The 22346-nt window shown below is 47.5% G+C and overlaps 1 protein-coding gene across 2 annotated transcripts; it reads left to right on the top strand.

The window, feature by feature from the left end:
* The first annotated feature begins 1523 nt into the window (after positions 1–1523).
* Positions 1524–22104, top strand: REEP2 (receptor accessory protein 2). 2 transcript variants are annotated; one of them, XM_040603979.1, is made up of 9 exons: positions 1524–1792; positions 1996–2068; positions 7276–7352; positions 8521–8589; positions 8805–8925; positions 9456–9569; positions 9913–10060; positions 10366–10523; positions 12551–22104. In XM_040603979.1, exons 1-9 carry the CDS (start codon positions 1761–1763, stop codon positions 12623–12625), a joined length of 867 nt encoding a protein of 288 aa, XP_040459913.1. In that variant the 5' UTR covers positions 1524–1760; the 3' UTR covers positions 12626–22104. The 2 variants fall into 2 exon arrangements, with proteins under 2 accessions (XP_040459913.1, XP_040459914.1); XM_040603980.1 differs by lacking the exon at positions 8521–8589.
* The last annotated feature ends 242 nt before the right edge of the window (positions 22105–22346 follow it).

Consider the following 22346-nt stretch of genomic DNA (forward strand, 5'->3'; position numbering starts at 1 on the left):
GCTGGCTTCCGTTCCAAAAATAGCCCTTGGGTACCAGTAGTTTCTCCTTGTGGGAAGGTAAGTTAATGAATTAATTTCTTGTTCTTCTTTAAAATGTGGGAAGAAATTGAGCTACTTACTGCTAACTGTAAATTGCTAGCTTTAAATGCCTTTCCTGAAGTTGCTCTAAAGCTCGGTGCGCTGCTTAACAGTGAGCTGCCACTTGACACATCCACAAGACCCCTGCTCTACTAATGCTGATGTCCATGTTCTGTGGTTCCTGCCACCACTTATTTCTAATGCACTGTAAACCTTCCGCTGCTCCTTGATATAATAAATAGTCTGAAACACTGAAACAATGCAACACATTTTATTTAGGTGCCACTTACCTGTGCTGCAGGTATTTAGCCCTCCCATGCTCTTCCTATGTTGGACTTGGCCGGTCTCTGAATTGTCCCTCTTCATTTGCACCGTTCGCTCACCTGAGCCCCAACACCTGGTTCAGGTCCTGGAGCTGCTGCCGCGGTGGGAAACGGGCAGGGGACTGCGGTGGGAAACAGCGCTGTGTTGGCAAAGGTCACACGCGTTGGCATTACCTGGCGGGGTAGAGCAGTCGGAGCAGTTTCCTCTTACCCCATTTGTAGGTCGGTTGTGCCACCACGGTGTAATTGTGCAGCCCCTTATGCAATCATTTGGTGGCCATTCATACCCAAAAGCAGACTGTGACAAAATGTTCTTTGTCACCGTCTGTAGAGACATTAGCAAATTTCCATTACATGTAAGAGCTGAAAACACGAATGTTCTGCACTTTTCATTGCTCATTATACCGAAGTCCACGCATCCATGAGGGAATTCCTCCCCGGCAGCTCTTTGTTTCTGCTCTGACCCCTTGGTCTCCCGCGTTCCCATAGAGGCCGTTTGGCCGTTAACGAGGCGCTGCCTTCCTGCGGGATTGTGCGGCTTGGGGTTGGGGTGTGATGGTCGGCTGGGGCGGGTGTTAGGGTTTTTTATAGAAAAATAGTTTTCTAACAATTTTTTTTTTAATTAAGAAGTGGTTTATGTAATGGCCATTTGGGTGCGATCCAGAGATCCGGGCCTACTCAGCCCTCACCTGCCGTGTCTGTCCGGGCCGGGGGGCGGCAGGAGCCGCCCCTCCCCCGCTAATCCCGGCGCTGCCCGGGGGGCTCCGCTCGGCCGGGGCTGCAGGGAGGGGGCACCGGCCCCGCACCCCCGGCCCCGCCAGCCCCGCGGTTTCGGGGTCGGGGGCGAGCCCGGGAGCCCCGCAGGGCCAGAGCCCTTGGCCCCCGGCCCCACCGAGCGGCCGGGGCGGGCGGCGCTGGGGAAGATGGCTCCGGTGCCCGGGGCTCCCGGTCCGCCCGCACCCGGGGCCGGGCCGGCGCCGCCTCTGCAGCTCCCCGCCGTGCGCCGGGCCCGCCTGCCATCTTCCCTTCCCTCCGCCCCCTCGGCCCGGCAGCCCCCTCCCTCCCCCGGGCTGGGCTGGCCCGGGAGCCCCTGCCGTCCCCTCCCCCAGCCCTGGGCCGGGCGCCCCCTCCCCGTCCCTGCCCCGGGCCGGCCGGGCGCCCCCTCCCCTCCGCCCCCTCCCCCGTGCCGGCTGCGCAGCGGGGCGGGATGCCGGGGTCTGGCCGCGGCCCCCCCGCTCTGCCGCGCCGGCTCCTCCCCCCGGGCCCCCGGGGCGGGGCCGCGCCTGCTGCAGGAACCTGCCCGGTAGGAGCCGCCTCCCGCCGCCGAGCCCGGAGCCGCCGCCGCCCGGAGCCGCCGCCATGGTCTCCTGGATCATCTCCCGCCTCGTGGTGTGAGTGCGGGGCGGGGGGCCGAAGGGGCGCGGGGGCGGCCCGGGGGGGGCCGGGGCTGCGGCGGTGCTGCCGGTTCTGCCCCGCTGGGACCGGGGCGGGGGGGGTGGTGGCGGCCGGTACCGGCGCAGGCGGCCGCAGGGCGGTGCCGGGGGCGGCGCGGAGCCCCCGGCTATGCGGGCGCTGAGCCGTCTGTCCCCCGCAGGCTCATCTTCGGCACCCTCTACCCCGCCTACTCCTCCTACAAGGCCGTGAAGACGAAGAACGTGAAGGAATATGTGAGTAGGGGTTCGCCGCGGCCCGGCCCCCCCCGCAGGCGCCGGGGGCACCCACCGACGCGGGGGTCGCATCCCGCAGACGTGGCTGCCTTTTACCGGGAGATGCTGGATGGGGCGGGGGGGGAGTGGGGGAGACGCTGCCGTCTGGAAGCATCTGAAAGTGCAGGACAAGTTCTTTCCGCTTAACTTTATCCGTACTCGGTGTTCGGGGCTGTATTTTGTAGTTTTTTCAGCATCGCTGCTGTTTTCTCACAAAGGGCTGAGTAACCGTGCAGGGTGCGTGCGGGTCCCGTCGGGGTGCTGCCCCTGCCCTCCTGCCTGTGCCGGTTGCGGTGCCCGCAGCCCCAGGCGCCTCGCAGCCTGCCGTGCCCCGCGAGGGGTCCCCAGCCGGCTGGCCCTGCAGCAGTGCAGCCACGCAGCCTGCCATCCCTCGCAAGGGGTGTCCCTGGCTGGCCGGCCAGGTGAGCCGCCTGTCTCAGGGGTCAGATGAGTTTCTGTCTACCTACAGCGAGGAGTAACCTGATGGCTATAGTAACGCTGGTGAGTAGGATGCTAGTTATCAATATTGCGTTGTGACGCAGCCTGAGGCTCCTCGCCCCACTGGCTCCACTCCTCCCTACAGAATGACGCATCAACAATAAATATTGCAGGACATAGGCCTTTTTGTCCCGTGCTGCTTTAGTTCTCTAGAATTGCCCTGACCTTCCCTATGTGTTGGCTTAAAATTCCACCTGCTGGGTTTGGAAGGAGGTGCCCAGGCGGGGTGAGGGTCTCACTCGCAGTGCACAGCGTCACAGACCACAGCATCGAGCTGGGTGGGGTGGGGTGTTGGCTTTGGGGTTTTTGATAGTGGTCTCAGCAGAGAAGTCAAACTGCAAATGTTCAGGAGGCATGGATAACTGGTACGGGTGTTCGGAGCGAGTGTTGGAGATCTAGTCAAAACTACAGTGAGCCTTACTAAAATTCAAAGTGTATTAGTAATAACATGAGAAACTGAAAAGAAACTGTTGGAATAATCGCACGATCCTGTGATTGCATAGTTACCTTTGAAGTTCTGTATGAAGATGTATTGTATCACTATTGCCTTCTCTGGTCTTCCTCTCCTCTTCCTTCCAGTTGTCTGTGACCTTCATTTGTTGCATGAAATGCATATTTTTTTACCCAGAGTTTTATTCTGGCTCATGAGTCTCTGTCACAGAAGGATTGTGTTCCAGTTACAGAATCTGTGTTAACTTTAAGACAGGCTCAGGTTTCGGAGCTTTAAATTGTTTTGCTGAGAACTTGAGGGGAGCAGGGGAAAACCCACACCACCCTTGTTTTTTAAAACAGCCTATAAAGACCCGGTAAATACAGAGCCTTTGAGCCTGTAGGCATTTTTCACAGTAAAAACTTGCTTTTTTTTCTGTGGGTAGGTTAGCTGTTGAGGTATTAAACGGTGTGTTTCCTCGTAGAATGTAAACGTTGTATTGATCGGATTTTCTTTTGGTAGATGTTACCTACGCTGCTGTAAGGCTTTCCTAAAGAAATGAGACATGGTACTTGAGTACTGTAAAGTTATCTTAATGATAACATCACTACTAATGACCTGGTTGTAAGCCCCACTAGGGATGATGTGGAGAAGTGTGGCATGCATTTTGGGGTTTTGTTTAATGCTTCATTGATACAGTTTTCTTGAAGTAGATCATTCCAGATTATTGCAGCAGAAACTTTCCTCTTGTTTCTAGTGTCAGTGAAAATACTGGAGTTAGTTTAAGAGAATTTATTTGAACTGCTGAAACTGATGTTACATAAATTATTTCTCCTTGAGAGAGCTACATCAGAAATAGGCATTCAGGTGTTGGACTGCCGTCTGCCTAACTCCTTCATCCTTGGAGCGCTTCTTCCTTCTCAGCCAACCAAGTGGAAAGACAGAGAGAGCCCAGTGTTGTTCAGCACAGGAAAGGGTGCCAATGTCTGCTCAGACTGCTCTTCCTGGGAGAAGGCAGTGGAAAACCGGAATGCTGTGCTGCACGTTTTGAGAGCTGGCGGTGTCTGTGCACGGCTGCTGGCTCACAGTGCTGAAGAGCCAACAGCAGCGTGGGAGAGGGGTCTTACAGGGGCATCTCTTGGTGTGTTGGAGGCTGAGTTGACACAGACAAAGCTACCACGGGCAGTCCGTCTGTGGCATCAGGGTACGGTGAAAACTTACTCTGCTCCCCCACCATGGTATAAATTTCTGACAAGTCCTCAAGCAGCTGTGATGAACTGCTTCTAGTAGGTCAGACTGTTTTAAAGTAATTTCTTTCTTTTTATGTGTCACCTTCAGCTTTGGTCCAGTCGACGTTTCAGCTGTGCTTTTGCTTTTACTGACTTTATTTAGGGTTTTGGTGCAAGCTGGGGAGACTATCTACGTGCAGTTGGCTGAAATTGGTGGTCATCATCTTGAGCAGCAAAGACCTGACTCCTTTTTAATGGATTGAAAAAAATACGGCTTGGTTGACCCTGTTTTTGAAGGTGTTTGTAATCTGTGGATTACAAACATCATAAGGAAAATCTGTAGTTACAAACATAATAAAAAAAAAAAAGTGATTCTTCCCCTCTGCTTTCTGCTCTTCTAGTTTCTGATCATCTGCACTTCAGGGACTTCTAGAGCTAGAAGGTGGGTCCTTCTAGTTTATTTAAGAGCTAGATTTCTTTTTGTCTTTGGCTGTAGAGCGTAGGGTGAAGGGTGGCAGGAGAAGATGGAGAGCAAGAGACGTGTCCGGTATCAAAGACGTGAGCACGCAGTTTATTTAAATAGTTACAAAGCAATGTTTTCTGTTCTTCTCAGTTCTTCTAATACCCCTGAGCATTCTGTTAGCAGAATGAAAAACTTTACTGAGCACCGAGTTTATGGCTTCATCAGGCTGTCTGCAGTGACCTCTCCTGAGTGGCATGAGCAAATTTCTGTAACCGCGGTAGTTTTCACTAAGAAGCAGCAGACATTGTAAGTTCGTTGCTTTGTATTTAATGTGACAGCGAATTCACGTCTAAGTGCAGGCATGCTGAGCCAGGTATGAGACGGTCAGCTGGAGAACAGTCAGCACAGATCACTTTCTGAATTCTTTAATCAACTCATTCCTAATCCCCTGGATAGAAAAGTACCTTCTGCACATTTTGTCATCTTATTATTCAGAGCCTTTTCCAGATCTTTCATGAAGATGAGCAGCACGGATCTCAGCACTGAAGCCTGTGGGATTCCAGTGGTAACTTCCCTTATTGTGAGAAATGGGCATTTATTTTTATCCTTTGTTTCCTCTCTTTTAAGCAATTGTTAGTCCTCAAGAGTCTCTTTTTATCCTTGACAGTTTCTTTGAGTGTTTATTTAGGCCAGCTGGAAACTCTGTAGGAGCCCCCTGAACCCTGCCTGTAAGGGAGGTGCTGGAGCAAGAGCCTGTGGAAACCACATAAGAATTCTGTTACGTTTGTGAGATTTAATTTATGTCTGCAAAAAACATATACGTCATTATGTGATATAGATAGCTACGTTTCTGCTAATTGCTTTTATTAATATTGCTTTAATTTTACCTAATAATGAAGTAAGATTTACTGGTATGTAGCTTCTCTGAAATCTCTTGCCCACTGGGGTCCCCGTTTGCCCCCGTTGTTTTACCAATATTCACACACGTTTTCATACAAGGGCTGCATTGAAGAGTTCACTGTGCATTGCGTAGAGTTGCTTTAGAAGTCAAGTGAATGACACCTGGTCCTGGTCCTGTCCAAACAGGTGATACAAGGAAAGAGAGAGAGAAAAAAAAAAAAAAAAAAAAAAAAAAAGCAGGAGTGTACCATAAAATGCAAGTTTTGCTACTTTCTGTTGTGAAAAAAATTGAACAATAAAGTGGAAATAATTTGGGCTGCTAACCACTATTTTCAAAACCATCCACTGTGTGAGCAGGGGTGGAGGAAGCATAATTTTATTGTTTAGACAGTTTTGGAGGGTCTTTCAAGAACAGATCGGCAAATTTTCCAATGTGTGCAAGTGTGGGGAAGTACCTGCTTTTATAGCTTCATTTGCTATAGTAACATAGATAGTAACAAAGACTATCACTACTCTGCTCGTGTAATTTTAATGTACGAATTAACGTGTGGATTTAATTTGTGGAATTTATTTGATTCAGTTTAGTTTTCCTTTCCCATTCTTGATGATACTAGGAGTTTTAAGTTGCTTTTAGTAAAGGCTAAAAAAAGCTCTGAGCGAAGACCACTTCTTTCCACTTATCTGCCAGTTACTTTCATTATTAGTTCTTAACAGCATAGAAAACTGGCAATTTCCCTTATACGATATTGGCTCTTTGGATTTTGGAAGTTTTGGGGTAGCAGGTTTTATAATTCAACTGATTCCTTTTCAGAAATAATTGGCCTGTAGCTGAGAGGCTTGTTACTACAACAGCAGTGTGTGTGGTGGGGGGGGATTATTTTGTTTGCTTTGACAGAAATACCTACTGCTGCAGAGAGGGGTGAGGAAGGAGGGAGATAGACGGTCAGGATACAGACGCGCTGTAGTAGCACAAAGTGCACTTTGTAAATTCTACTCGGGACCGTAAACAAGGAGATCAGGTTCATGTGGCATGTTCTTTGCTTTCTGACCTCTCATCCTTAGTCACTATTTAAAAAGAAGAGAAATGCTCATGTAATTTCTGGTAGTAATGATTAAGGCAAAGAATGCTTATTAATGAGTTAGAGAAAATACCATGTCTGTTGATTTGTGGGTTTGGTGTTGGGTTTTTTTTTTCTTCCACCCCCCCCACCTCCCCCCCCAAGAAAAATCTTTAAATCAAGAAAATATAGGGCTACAGTTGAAACTAAAGTTTTGCATATGTGTGTGTATATATATTTATTACAGTAATCAGGATATATGAAAGACTGTAACTTCAAGTGAACTGCTTACTCTTCACAGAGCTTATTTGGGCCCTCAGCGCTGTTGTGTCACGATGTTGCTACAGGGCGTGCGTTCACGCGTGCCTCTGTATGCATATGTCTGTTTGGAGCACATAATCCTGCATGTTTTCCCAAACTATAATGCACCGTCTGGTATGTGACCCTCCTCATTAGCAATTGATTCTATATGCCTTCTTGTTGTTGGATTCATCTTAATGTGTGGAGATGATGAGTCATTTTTACTGAGAAGGAATTTCACTCTCTTCCTGGTTCTGGTGGATGTCCACTGAGTGACTGCTCTTTTGCAGGTGAAGTGGATGATGTACTGGATTGTGTTTGCCTTTTTCACCACGGCAGAAACGCTCACGGACATTGTTCTTTCTTGGTGAGTTCCTTGGCGACATTTTTTTTTGGTTGGTTGGTTGGTTTTCTTGTTTTTTAAAGAGAGGGGAGTAGTGTCAGGATGCTAAAAATAAACTCTCCTTTATGAGTGTTCAGTCCCTATGAAAGGTCTGCAGATCTGTAGATGTTGTGGGTAGTAGCTGCTGTCTTAACTGTTTCATCTCGTATACTTGCAAACTGTTAAGATAAATACACAGTATCTGTAAAAGGATCATCATGAGATAACGTTTTTTTGAGAAGCTGTTAATGTGAACTGGTAAAGTTTGAGAAATGGCCTAAAAGGCACTTAAAAAAAAAAAAAAAAAAAAAAAAAAAAGAAAAGGCTGGTGGAAGGAAGGGACCTGTTTTGCTTTGCCAGCCTGTTGTGTGGAGGAGCAGATCAGGTGTCCGTGCTCTGAGTGGTTTTTGCTTGAGGAAATTCTCTCTCGCTAGCGGGACTGGGGTGGCGTGGAGCCGGGGGAAGCAGGTTCTTAATCCTTTCAGTGCTGTGTGTCATGCTTGGCAGTGTGGAGGCCTCCAAAAATGACAAGTCACCATCACGTGTGTTCAGCCAAACCTTTGGAATAGGGTATCTTCAGCTTCTTCGTTGCTTTACTGTTTGAGCTTTGCATACACCTCTGAAAGAATACTAGCTGAGAGCGGCATCTTTTAAAGAAATACGAAACGGCTACACATGCCTTACAAAAGTGCTCGGCAGTGTTGCCTCTTCCTGCATAAAGTTTGAAAAGGAGACAAAGGTGTCAAAAGTACAAGAGCTTTGGCTTGTTCACCCACTTCATGGACCACGGAAAACAGGAGTCTCCTGCTGCTAATAGAGGCAGCAGGAGGTTTGCACTGGGCTGTTGCAATCTCTGCTGCTGCTTCCCAGAGTCTTGACTGGGTTAGGGCTAGAGGTGAAGGACTTACACGCTGCCTCCTCTCTTGCATTTACACTGATGCTCCTTCTGTGTTGTATCCGGGGAGTGTACCTGCGGGAGGTGTCGGAAGCAGCCATCGGCCCTAGCAGGAGCTTGAGATTTGCTGAGATATGTAGTTGAAAACTTTTGAAAATGAGAGGGGAAACTAATGTCGTATTAACATCCAGTGGATACTCTAAACAAACTTCAGAATGACGAGAGTAGCTATCAGATTGTAATTTGGTGTGTTTGCAGGGCTGAGAGATGCCCTGTTTATGGAGTTTTCATGGCTATGGATGAAAGACTAAATGAGACTCAAAGAAGGTATGTCCTAGGATTCCAAAGAGGGTTTTGCTGTTCTGACCTGATATATGGATTCTTTTGTTTCTGAGCCTTTGTCTTGCCTTTGCTCTTTCTGCCTGTGCTGCTCCCTACCAGTTATCTCCATCTGTCTCTGTGCTGATCTTGATTCCAGTTCTCCGTCTTTCTCTTCCCTCTCCCTCTCTCTTTTTTTTTTTTTTCTTCCCTCTTTCTCTCAGGTTTCCCTTTTATTTCGAGCTGAAAATCGCATTTGTGATTTGGCTGCTCTCCCCTTACACCAAGGGCTCCAGTGTCCTCTACAGGAAGTTTGTGCACCCAACGCTTTCCAATAAGGAGAAGGTACTTGCTCGTTGTTAGAAGGTAGCGACGTGCCCGGGAGCTGGCTCGTGCCTGGGACGTGCCAGTCGTGCTGCTGCTGCTGACGTGAGCGGGTGTCGAATGGTTCTGTCTCTGACCACGATGTCGTGCTGCAGCTTACTGAAGATTGTAACATAGCCAGTAGTTTGCCTAATGCTTAGATAGCATGTTTGGCTAACCCAGCGTCATGAGCCCATGTAGTCACTGTCGGTGGTTAAGCTCTTTGAATCACGATAGCAGCAGCACGTTTGGTAGCCGTGCTGGTTTTTCACATTGTCAGTATAAGCAACTGCATTGTTTCAGTTGTTGCAACTTGGAAACAGCATGCTTTAAGTAAAAGTTGCGTTTGCAGAGCTCTGTGTAAGTAACAGAGAAACTGCAGTTATGTGGTCAATGACAGCCTGGAAAAAAGCATCCAGGTGAGCTTTGGGGTTTGTAGGGTGATGGTGGGGAGACTTTGATCATGTTTGCTAATGAGGAGCTAAATGCCATGTTCCACATTGCCTTCCTAGGAAATTGATGAATACATTACTCAGGCTCGTGACAAGAGCTATGAAACCATGATGCGAGTTGGCAAGAGAGGGTTAAACCTTGCTGCCAATGCAGCAGTTACTGCAGCTGCAAAGGTAATGCAACACCTTCTGTAACTCCCTAGCAATTTATTTTTTTTGTGCCAGCCATCGGTGCGATGGGTCTGGTAGGGACGCTGGTACTTGCTGGCACCTCTCCACTGTTTCCTTGCACTTAGTCCCACCCTTTGACTTAAGAAAAGTGGTGGGAGAGTGGAGTGGATTTTGCTTTAATCTCTTACCTGTTGATCTTGGGACCATACTTTTCTTTTTCCCTTCTCTGTTTTTTTCAGAGCACCCTAGTGGGGAATAGGGCACCTTTCCTCTTCTAAATGGTCCCACGTGAGACGGTCCTGGTGGAGGCGAGGTGCCCCTGACCCTTGTTTTTATGTCCTCTTAGGGCCAGGGAGTGTTGTCTGAGAAGCTGCGCAGTTTCAGCATGCAGGATCTCACTCTGATCCGGGATGAAGATGCTGTGCATATACGAAGCCATGAGCCACAGGTGCACCCCTCTGGTGGGAGTCTTCTTGAAACCATTGAGGATTCAGGTACAGAACACCCTGCTGGGCCATTGTAGGAGGCCTCATGTGGGGAGCCAGGAGGGGAGGAAGGCTCCCCTGAGCTTCTCATGCGTTGGGTCGCAGAAAGGCTGCAAGATTCCAGATTATCTGGTAGGAGTTGCATTGCCCTCCTTCATCCCCTCCCATCTACTAACACATCTCTGTACTTTATGGATTATCCTTCTTAAGGATTGTCGACGTCCCCCTTTCATGTGGTCCTTCAGGATGGTCTGTTTTAGACTAAACATGATCTTTCAAAAGTATTTGCTAACACTTTTTCCCATACTCCTTAGCTTCCTGTTACTCCTCGGGAGAGGAGAGCAGTGTGGCACAGAGGTCTAACGGAACCCCGTCGGAGACCAGGACAGACCCGTCAGATGAAGATGCAGGAGACAAGCTTCCTAAACGCACCCAGAGCCTCAAAGCTCCTAAGAAGGCGGTGAAAGCTGAGGTGAGCTGTGTGTAGATTACTCCCAGCACAAACACTGATTTGCGAGCTTTGGTGGGAGGCTCTGGCTTCGTAGTCACGGTGTGTTTAGAAGCTGTCCGTGCAGACGGGGCTGGACTCTGCTACTTGGGCCCTACGTGGGCTGACTCGCCGCGGACTCGCTGTACCAGCCTCTAGCATTTGTACTTCTGTCATGCCTGTGAGACCCTGGCAGAAATCAGGAGCCAGCTTGGCTTTGGTTCAGGTTTTGTGTTGAAGGGTGCAGCATCGGACACTTCTGACGTGTTTTGTTGGCTCTGTCCTCAGACTGTAACAGACAGGAAAGAATATTTAATGCTACCGTGACGTTTAGCGCTGGGACAACCGCTTTCCCCTCATTTAAAATGCAGCGGTTCTGTACCCTCTTAGGTCTTCCTGGACTCGGCGTATTGGATATGGGGAAGATGTAATTCCCTCCTCCGCACTGCTCCCCATTCCCCCTCGCCCCAGGGTTTTGTCTTAAAGTCTGGGTGACTGGTCGTCATTGAGCTGTCCCCTCCATATGTCCATGTGATGGTCCAGGATGTTTACAGACATTCAGATGGGAGGCGAGTTGCCTGTATTCTTACTGTAAAAACACCATACATGGAAATAAATGCAGCTGCATCCAAGAGCCATTTTAGTTTAACAATTACTTTTCAGCTGTTGGTGTCTTTTGTAGAATGTGCTTTTTGAGGTGCTGCTTTCCAGGTTTTTGCTCTTACTCTTAAACTCAAACATTTCTTGTGGTTCAATTTATACATGGTAAAATGCTTCTCCCTTTTTGTGAAGTTGGGGTCCTATTTGCTTGATTCAGCTTGGACTCCTAATTTTATTTTTAATTTTCCTTTTAAGATAGAGTGCTCTATGACTGACTCATGTTGTTGAGCTTTTCAGGCTAAATATTAAATTGGAGGAAAGTATTGCTTAGAGCATCACTTCAAGTTGTACCGTTAACTTGATTTTGCCGTGTACAGGACACCTCTGGGTGTGATGAAGATGTGTGTTACAGAACTGCGGAAGAGCTGAGGTTGGAGGGGACCTCTGGAGGTCACCTGGTCCAACCCCACAGCTCAAGAGAGGCCATCTAGAGCCAGTTCCCTGAGTCCAAGCCCAGATGGCTTTTCACTATCTCCAGGGGTGGACGTGTAGGTCTGAAGATGCATTTAAAATCAGCCTGGATCTGTTTTAAATACCCAAGGCTGATTTCTGAGCTGACCTCCTCTGTTTTCTTCCCTACCATATTAGATGGCAGCAGGGAAATAAGAGGAACAAAATCTGATTCCAAGCTTCCTAGTGAGGAATTTTTAAAATGAAATTGTGAGAAGACAGTAATGCCCGTTCTGTGGTGTTTATTGTGAATATAGAAATTCTGATAAAGCCCTTTGCAGGCGTGTTGGGTTTTATGCTCAGTCTGTTTAGATCCTTGGTTCAGATGCAGGAATTGCCGGAAGTCTTTGACTGAGATCTCCGAGACTGCCCGGAAGGGCTGAACACATCATAGATCACATATGCACTCCTCTTTCTGATCTCTACAGTGAAAGGCACTGGAGCGAAGCGTGCAAACTAGTTCAGGATGTTCCCACGTCTTTCAGAGCACAGCATTTGGAATGGCACTCAAGAGGCAGAAGGGTTTTAGTAGTGAAGTGTTATGCGAACGCTACCAGTTGGAAATATTGCTGTGTCTAATCTTCTGTTGAGACAGCTGATTTTACTTTATTTTGTTATTATACAATAATATATTATATATTGATTTTATTGTCACGCTTGTCCTGTTCTAGAATGTTGTTCTCTCCAGGTTGCTATTTGATGGATACGCTCAGTGTGATTTGTTTGCTAACCAAAGCCAGATGGAATGGTGAAATCGCCTTTTGGAAACAACAGACGACATGGACAGGGGCGTCATCGCCTTGGAGTTGTTCTGCCCTGGTTTTGCTCTTCATTCTTGTGTCTTTCTGTTAGACATTTAGGTGTTACAGTAACCTAAGATGCCTCTTTTTCTTTCTTCTCAGCTTCCAGTAAGAGGCGTCAAAGCCCGCCCTAAGAAGAAAGCTGCAGGCTCTTTTGCTTCTGGCGAGTCATCCTAAGGAGACCTCCCCCTCCCCAGCACCTGTCTCTGTCCCGGGATTTGCCTGTCGCTTTCGAGGGGAAACTCCCCAAAGGAAGGGAGCCGAGATTCATGTACATAACAGATATACTGCTTTGTAGAGCTCATTCCAAGGCAAGGGGGAGGCTGGGATTCAGAAAATGGAGGAGAGGATACATATCCTCAGGAATTTTCTCCTTTTCATCTGTTTGTTGGAGGGGATGCTGATATGTCTGTACATAGCCTGTTGCTTTGGAATTCCCACTGTGTAACCCTAGTTGGGGAGAATCTTTGCTGGAAGAACTGACTAGGGTTAGAGACATCCATTGCACAGAAGCTGGAAAAATATTAGACACTGGAGTTCCACAGGGGTGGGTGGCTCCCTAAAATGTCTTCTCTTGCTCTGGGTATTCTTCTGCAGCTGCGTGTTGTTAAGAGGTGCCCACCATGATTCATCCTCCCCAATGGACTGTACTCGTTATGTCCATCCCCTTTGAGAAGGTGACCGAAATGATGTATGCCGAGTGCTTTTGAGCATACAGGACTAGCTCATGTGAGGAGTGTGTTAAATTCCCGTTACTAGTACTGGAAGATGAAGAGATTGTTCTTTATTTTATTTTTTCTGGAAGGTGAAGTGAGGAATTGAAAAACTGACTAATTAAGAAAATGTGCTGTTGTATGCACATGTGATGGAGTAGCTACAGGTACCTGTACGAGTTAACTGCTGAGAAGGAAAGTTGGGCACCTGTAAGATTTTGGCTCTTTTGGAAGCTGCTTGGATTTTGTTTCAGGTTCAGTTGTTCGCCTTGATTCCTGTGAGAGCATCCGCGAGGCGGGTTCCATGCAGAGCTGGCCAGGAGACTGTTGCTTTGCCATTTAGCAGTTGAACTCCATGTTATCCTGATGCTCGTTCCTATGGACAAATTCTTTCATTCTGCCAGGTGACTGGGGAAAATCCAGCTCAATATAGTCTGCAGTCATGCCTGAGAATTTCGGAAGCCCTTGTCTCTCAGCTTTAGGAGATCCAGTTCTCAGGGCATGAGAACTGACAAACAGCTGGTGTATGAATTTTGCTAATTCCAGGATTCCGTTTATGGTGGGGGATAAAAAGCGGGGAGTAGGGCACAATACAGTGATTAATTAGTCCACTTGCTTGATCTTGCTGCAGCCCTTGCACAAATTTTGTCTGACCATGTGCCATGTTTATCAGTGTCCTGAGAGTTGACCAACCTGTAACACTTGGGACAGAGCTACGCTGAATGTAGAGTATGGATTGTGGGAGTGAAATTGCAGTGCTGCAGAGAAAATTCCCATCGTGCCAAGCCTTACCGGATTCTAACCTGCTGGACATCGTTAAGGGGAGATCCCCGCCGCGTACACGTGCCAACAGGGTCGGTGGGAATTAATGAGATGAGGGTTCCTGTTGCCGATACCTGTCATGGGGGAGCACTGTTACATGGGTGTCTGAGTGAATACTCACGGTCTTAATGTTTACTGACAGTAGTTATCAAAGGAGCCAGGCTCCTCCGCCCCTGCTGAAGGCCGTTCTTAGCGCTAGGTGCAGGCATTCACGTTTGCCCACATCTTTTGCTGCCGCATTTCTGAAGTTATGGTGGATTCTTCACAGAGCCCAGTATTGTACCACTGACAGTGTATAGAAGCACTTCTGCAAGTAGCATTCCACAAGTATTTCTGTCCTGAAGAACAGCCTTTCAAAAGTTCGTGAAGTTGAGGATTAGGACTGAATTTTTTCTTGATTTGCATTCTCTCGGTGGCAGATTTTTATGAATTGACCAGTTATTTTAGGAAACCAGTTAAGCTGGGTTTACCTTCATTTGTAGCTTTTTAAAAATGAAGTCTTGACAGACCATGTCAGAAGCTTGCATCTTGTCAGAAGTACTCGTCTGAAATTATCCGCAAGGCCTTATCCAGAAGTCAGGAGAAAATCCTTGCTTTGGCTTTGAGTTCTGAATTTCACAAAAAGCCCCAAGTATTTTGTCCTTTTTAGTTTGTTGGCAAACATTGAATACGTATCTCACTAGTACATGCAAAGGCATGTCCTGAAGCAGGAGTTCTTTCTGTTTCCAAAGGAAATTCCTCTTTCTATGAGAGGGATACAAATCTTTACTGGTTGTGTGGAAGATGGAGTTGTGAGGAATTGCTGTCCTGGATTTTACTGTACTGAGCAAGAGAGAACCATTATTCTCTATATACCAAATATCTCTATGACCATATTTCTTGAAATATTTTTTTAAAACTAAAAATTTCCATAGCAAATTATTTACGTAAATCATTGTGAAGGACTTGATTTGGAAGCCAAGGACTGGGTAGTCCCCTTACGCTGATCTTCTTGCCCTTGCCTTGCGCGTGCGTTGTGATAGTCTCGGAGCACTCGGGTTTCATACAGTGACTTTCCAGAATGTTTTCTAGAATCGGTTCATTTGTAGTAACTTCCTGCTTTGAAGCATAGGAAGAATTTCTGAAGACTCAGTTTCGGCATTTGGATTGACCTTTGTCTTCCTGTGCTAGGTCCTGTGCCAAGTGTCTTTCATTTAGCACTGATGCTCGACATCGGTAGCCTGTGGGCAAGTACGGGCCAGGCTTAGCCTGGCTTTTGTTGTACAGGGGAGTTAAATGACTTCTGGCTGTAAGAGAGTCAGGGACTATTATCTAGTGTGCGGTATGAAGCTGGTGATGTCAAGCAGCAGAACTTACCCAGAGCAAGAACAGTGTCTTAGCATGGACACGATTTTCTTCTTCCAGTACAAACGTGACTGCTAGATTGTGCTCTGCTTGATCAAAGCCTCTGCAGATCTGCCACCACCCACGTGACCTCTTAGTGAGTTTCTAGATATAGTTCTGCATTGGATGACATGGTCTTGCGCAGAAATTCTCTTGTTAATGAGAACGCTGAATGTGCTGTTTTGATAAAATGCTTTTATCAGCTGTTGTTCAGTGTTTTCAGCAGGAAATGCTGGAATGTAGTTTCTCTTCAGTGTCATCTGTGAGCTTCATTGTGCAATTAAGCAAATGGTTAAATCTTCACCTAGCAATAGAACCCCTTGTGTTCAGTAAGTGTTTATAACCCTTCTCTAATATGTCTGGGCACAGAGGGGAAACTCGGTAAGAGAAAATGATACCTGGAGGTGGGGCGTGGAGGGGGTGGTATGTTTGTGTCAGACTTTGTGTGCCTAAAAATTAGCCCAAAATACCTGTACCATGAGATACAACGTCAAGCCATGACTGCCTTTTGGAAAGAAATGTACCTCCGTGCTTTGTAATACTACAAGTCAGAGTTCTGCAGTTGGAAAAGTGTGAAATGTGGTTTCCCTTCTAGAGAAACTTAACCAGTTGCTGCACGAAAGGGAAAAATGTTTTCTTGCTTGGCAGTATTCTCCGTGGTGGGTAAGAAATAGGAAAATACAGGGCAGACTGCTGACAGGTTTTAAACCTTAAGCTTCAACTAAACATCTTAATTTCTTACTGTTCTTTATCAGGTTTCTGATTCTCCAGCCTTACGTTTCCAAGGCTGGGGGACTGATTTCTTTGAGACTGGAGTAACTTCCTTGATGGGAAGAGGGTGTATGAGAGAGGGCGATGCTGGTCTTCTCGACCAGCACCCGACCAACACCACCAACAAGCAAAGCTTGTTCCAGGGAAGCTGCATCTTCCCCCGTTGCAGTGCATTGCGTTCCATTCACTGTCCTTTTGCAGTGCTGGGCTTTCTTTTTTTATACATCCCTCTTGGAAGTATGACTCCCTCACAGTATACGGCCAAGTAATTTCAGCCCTGAAAAAGCAAGATTTCTACAGAACCCCCACTTGCCAGAAATTGTTCTGTATTTTTTGTCATCTTAATCAGCAGGAAATATAGTGCCTTAGGAGGAAGGTGGAATAACTGTGGAATACTCTGCTGGTTCTTGGATCTGCACGTTGCATTGTATCAAGGAGGCTTGCACATAAACTTGAAGTGCTGTCGTACGCTTGAGAGCAGCTGTGGGATTGAGCTGAGTTTTCCTCTCTGTCTTCCAGGCTTGCATATAATGCTGGAAAGTGTGGCTTACTGCCTAAGGGAGAAATCTGGGGGGTAAAAAACTCATTTTCTTATCCTTTCTGATGGGGACAGTGTATCGTCACATTGCTGTGCCTCTTGCTGGGGAGATGATGAATCACATCTCCGTGTGATTCGGTACTGCAGCTTTTCTTGCTTTACCCACTATGAATTTGCAGTGTGCTGCCTGGCTGGAGTGTGCTGTGGTGCTGCTTTCTGAGTCGCCCGGTAAAGTCAGGTACCTGGAAAAAACAGCAGGGAATGCTGAAGCTGTATGAGCTCATAGAATCATCGAGTCCTCAGAGCTGGACCACTCTGGAGGTGATCTCGTTCAGCCTCCCTGCTCGAGCAGGGCACCTAGAGCAGTTGCCCAGCAGCTCCTGGGTGCTCTTTGTGGTCTGGAGCCTGCTGAATCTAGTGCTCCAGACCTGGAATGTGCAGAAATGCATACACTGCAAGGGGCAGGGGGGGGTGTGCTTAGTGCTACCGAGGAGAAAGGATTCCTGGTCACCTTACATCTGGAATCTGGCACTGTTCCAGGACACTGTAAACATAACTCAGTCATGTTATCTATAGGTGGTGTTAAGAAGCCTGGAGTCTTCAGAAGAGATCGTAAGAGGTGGACGGAGTAACTTGTGGGAACAATTGGTTTGGGCAGTAAATGGAGACCACAGACCTGCACAGCAGCTGAGAGCCTGTTCTGTGCGATAGAGTGGAAGATGGGCTGCGTGCCAGGGAGTTGGCCAGAAGTACTGCTGACTTTCTGATCCTCAAGCAATACGTGAACTCTGCACCCTACAAATTAGAGCCTGATTTCTCTCTTGCAGCACTTCTTTCAGCGCCTTACCTTTCTGAGCTGGGCTTGAGCTACACGCATTAAGATGCCTGAACCTTTCATCACTTCAGAACAATAAAATTTCAGCGTTACGTCAGCAGGCAGCTGATGTGCGGGGAAGACCTGGTGAAAATCGAGTACCTCACATCACTTTGTAGTAGATATGTTACGGTGGGAAACCACCAGCAGGGAGCTCCAGAGGATGCATTCATCTGGGAATTTACCCCACCACCCACAAAACGTGTGGGTTTGGGTGCACCAAATGCTGGGCTTTGCTGCGCTTATATACACGCTCTCTGTGGAACCCCAGAATTTAGTGTCAGAATTGCCAATGCTCTGTTTCTGATGAGAACTGGAACCAAAATGATATAAAGTGAAAAGAAACAGTGGCAAACTGGTGGGTTTTCCTGCAGTTTTGCAGGTAAATCTAGGTCTTTGCTGCTTCTTTGCCTAAAACCTTTCCATGAACCCCTTGTAAGCAAACAGTTCCTTGCTCTGTTCTTCAGCTCCTATCCTTTCATGACCCAGTTATGTTTCTTATGTGTTCACTTACTAAGCAAGGGGCTACTTCCATTTTGCTGCCTGTGACATGAAAAATACTGTCTTCTAAAGCCGAAATTTAGCCTTTTTCCATTATTTAATCCTATTGACCTAGAATCATAGAGCGGCTTGTGCAGCAGGGGCTGAGGCTGGCAGCCCAGGTGGGGTCTGAGCATCTGTTGCCAGTAGCGGTTGGACGCATCCCCCTTTGGCAGTGGGTTCTGGCTGAGGTGTGCTTGCTGCGGAGCCTCGGGGCAGCGGCCGTCTAGTCAGGTAGTGTTGGAAGTGATGTTTGTGGGAAGGTGGCAAGGAAGAGTGAACTGTAAAGGAGCAAGAGTTCAAGTCTTCTGGAATATGTAACCGTCTGAGACAAAAGGATTTGTGGCAGCTGTAGAGGTGCGTTGCTGTGCTGACTTGCCGAGGGTGGGTGTTTGGTCGTGTTCTGTGCAGCAGGTCAGGGAGGAGAGTTGGGCTGGGTGGCAAGCAGATAAAACTGTTACATGCGAGGGAGCTAAGTTTTTATCCTAAGTAATGCTTAGTAACTTAAGGAAAAGGAAGTTGGAAGATTTTTGGTGGCTTTATAAAATAGGATGTAAGTTATCTGGATCCTCGAACATAGTATTGAATAAAGCCTTGTCTATTCGGGCTGCTGCCGTTTGGGGAAAGCACTGAGCTGGTGGGCTCTCACTTTGGCTCCTCTATTAGACTATTTGTCAAATGCTGTGAAAATCACAGAGATACAGAACATTTTTATTTTGCCATGTTACCATGAGTTCTCAGGCATGCTGAGCTGTGTGTGGGACAGTGTTGGCTGAATGAAAACCCGGCAAGAAAACAGAAATGGAGGCAGCTCTGGCAGGATGAGGATGACTGAAGGACCTTCCTTGAGTGCAGAAATCAGAGACTGAGCAGCAGCGCCTGGTTTTCATTCAGCATTTTCCTGACAAAGTTCCCGTTAGCACAGTGCTGATCTGAAGGCACAAGGGAGGGTTGTGAGTTGGTTTTTGTCCACCAGAGGGTACAGGCATAACGTAATGTATGTCGTGAGAGCGAGCAGAGGCTTCTCCGCTAGCGAGGATGAATGTCAGTATTTGCTGTGCGTGGGAGCGAAGGTCCAGCCTTAGGGTGGGGGATACCCACACCCCCCGGCTGGGGCTGTGATGGAGAGGTACGAGGTGATGCTGCCGTTAAGACGGAGCTTGCCGGCCTTTCCAATCCAGCCAGTTCCCAGCCAGGCTTGCTGAGGCAGTACCGTGTGAGGGCAGCTGTCCTCAGACCCCCTTGCTGCTGTCCTCAGACCCCTTTGGTGGCTACTCCAACCACCTCCTAGCCGAAGGAGGTAGCTCTGGAAGTGGCGGTTCCCAATCCCATTTGCAATTAACCCATTTCTGCGTGTTTGTGTGTTCAGTGGTATTGCCCTAATTGATACTCTGAATTTTGTGGTATTTTCCAGTAAGAATGAGTAGTTTCTTTCAGTTAGATCTATATGCTGTGAAAATAGAAGCAATTTTAATCTAAAAATACAGATGTCTCCAATGGTTCCTATGGTAATTTGTGACCATGGCAACAGAGAGTCAGCATTCTGAAGAACAGACAGGTTGGTTTGGGTTTTTTTTTTCTTTGTCAACAATGTAATTAGTAGTGCAAGTGTTGCAGGAAAAGGCACTGACTTTATTTCTTAACTGTACGAGATCATGTGGGCACAAGGGGTTTGGATGCTGCCTTGGGTGCGGTTTTGATGGAAACACTGATGCGGTACGGGGTGAGGGGGGTGAGGGGGGTGACAGCCCGGGGGGCAGCCAGTCGGCAGCTACCCCGAGGCTCCCTGCTGGCTCTGGTCCTGCTCAGCACCCTCGTTAATGACGTGGGCGATGGGGCAGAGGCACCCTCACAAGGCTGCTGGTAACGCCAAACCAAGGGGTGGCCGGTGTGCCAGGGGGCGGTGCGGGAAGCAGCGAGAGGAGCGCGGAGTGTCTGACCTTGCATCTCAAAATACATGGGAAGCCTGACGGGAGCATAAAGAGACAGTCTGAGGTGCTCTCTGATGCTGAGAAAGAGGAGATCTTTTATCTGCAACGTCACAGATGGAGACTTACAGGCTGAAGAAAGGTCCAGGACATGGCAGAGAGGTTAGTGTAGGAAAGAGAAACAGAATTTAGAGTAGGGCTGGGGATTCTTTATTGTCAGGCTTTGTATGAAAAAAAACAAACCAACTGATACATTTCTGCCCCATGTTTCCATCATATGGTCAGGGTTACATAAACAACATAGCGCTTTCAGGCAGGTGCTAAATTTCAACTAAAAGTTTTGGATTGCCCTGAGGTAACTGTGACCCCAAGAGCATGTATTGCATTATAGGAAACACTTAGTAATGATTAAAAGAGTTACATTTATGAGAAATTAATATATTATTGAGGGAGGTACAAATGGGCTCTCATGGCCAAGCCTCGTATTTAGTGACCATCTCCCTGTGCCAGCATGGAGCTAATGTAAAGGCTCTCCGCTAGCAATGCTCGGTGTCAGTTTTATAAGGAAATGTGCTGGATATAACTTTAGCCAAAGCCAAATCACAGAATTTTCCAAGCTTTCTCTTTTCCCCAGGCCCTGTTGGGGAATCTGAATGGAAACTGCAGCATTGCTGCTGCTGCTTGCTAGTCTGGGGCAATGCATATCTTGAATTAAATAGAATCTAAACTGCATTGAAAAGCCATTTTTTGTAGAAGCCAGCTGTTGGGACCATTCTGTTTGCTGCAGGAATACTGTAACTGATCGGTGGAGCTGCTGTAGTGCTGCAAGGCTGATACCCCAGAAGGGGAACATGGAGAAACCCAAACAGAAGTGGGTGGGCTGCTGCAGCCTCCGTCCCCGCTGCTTAGGCGGCTGCATGGTGGCAGCCTGGAGTTCACACACATACTGGAAAAGCCTCTTACTGATGCCATCACCAGTTTACCCATGCTCTGAAGCATGGTGGTGTGAAATGACTGAGTTACTGGGGACTTTGGCAGGGGAGAGGGAGTTGTTTGAATTCTTTCACTAGTTTTTGGTAGTCGTTCAGAGTCTGGTCGCTTGCTGCAGTACGCAGAGTTAAATGTAGGAACCCTAAGGCATCCCAAGCTCTTGTTGCGCTTGCTTCGTTACCCAGACTCTTTCTGGGTATCTTTTTTACATTTTGTTTTGCGAAGAGCACTAAAGCATATCATGTATTATCTCTTCGATATCTTGCTCTTCTACTTCCCTTTATTTTCTCATATCTCAAAGGTCCCGTTGTTTTGCTTGTTTTTTCCCAGAGCGCTATACGAAGGGCTCTACCGATGCAGATGTGCTTTCGTTCCACAGGGTGGCAGCTGATCCTTGTTTCCCTTCTTGGTTATTTAGACATTTCTGCTAAAAGCAGCTTTCCTGGCCAGGTTTTCCTCCAAAGCCTAAGGGTCACGAACCTGTAAATACAGCCCTTCTGTCGGGGTTAAAGAGTTTTTGGGAAAGCTTGTTGCATGGTGTCTACTCGGGCTGTATCCACTTGCTGAAGATTGTAGCAGCTGACAAGATGAAAACAAAAAGCATCATTCAAGGACTAAATTTTGAATATTACATATTGCTGCTGTTTTGTGGGGGTCTCTCTTGTAAGCAGTGCTGCAGGCACAACACAAGCGTGTGGTGGCACCTCCAGACAGAAGCTGCTCCGGTGCAGAGGCTGAGTTACCGATGGGCTGGGGGAGAGAGGCTCTGGAAGTTGCTCATTCACTTTTTACTTCCAGTTTATTTTGACAGATAAATGTCTCGGATAATTTCAATTGAAATTTCTTTATGTCATTGTAATAGGTTTATGAGTTGCAGGTATGGCTGTTCTTTGCTATTGCGTTTACATGGTTTCCTCCCACCCTGCCCCAGTTTCTCATTATTGATCCCTGTGAATATTTTTTGTTAAAAGGCTGCTGTTTTGTTATCTTCTCAGACTGTGCTCCTCAACTGCTTTAATTTATCTCCATACCTTTCTTATGTGTTTAGTCTTCCGCCTTTCCCCCTCTCCGTTGATGAATAAAGATATGACAATTAACACAGTGTCCTGCTGTTTCTGCCGTGTCAGAACGAAGGCAAGTTTTGAGAGTCTGGTTTGTCCTGGCCTTGTTCTCTCACTGAAATGTTGCCTCTCGTTAGGCTGTGTCCACTTCCCAGCTGTGAACCGAGGACTTGGGCTCATCTCTCACATCACAAGTGTCTTTAAGTGTCCCTTTGGCGGGTGCAGGTCCAGATACCCGAGGAATCGGGCTCGCTTAGTGCCACAGGTCTGCGAGCCCT

The sequence above is a fragment of the Falco naumanni genome, chromosome 8, assembly GCF_017639655.2.
Source record: "Falco naumanni isolate bFalNau1 chromosome 8, bFalNau1.pat, whole genome shotgun sequence".
In the NCBI taxonomy this organism is placed as follows: Eukaryota; Metazoa; Chordata; class Aves; order Falconiformes; family Falconidae; genus Falco; species Falco naumanni.

What these genes read in the sequence shown, in the direction of transcription:
- REEP2 (XM_040603979.1), top strand. Translation starts at nt 1,761, where the DNA reads ATGGTCTCCTGGATCATCTCCCGCCTCGTGGT. An exon ending in TGAAACCATTGAGGATTCAG is followed by an intron (nt 10,061 to 10,365) that starts GTACAGAACACC and finishes CATACTCCTTAG; the next exon opens with CTTCCTGTTACTCCTCGGGA. An exon ending in AGAAGGCGGTGAAAGCTGAG is followed by an intron (nt 10,524 to 12,550) that starts GTGAGCTGTGTG and finishes CTTTCTTCTCAG; the next exon opens with CTTCCAGTAAGAGGCGTCAA.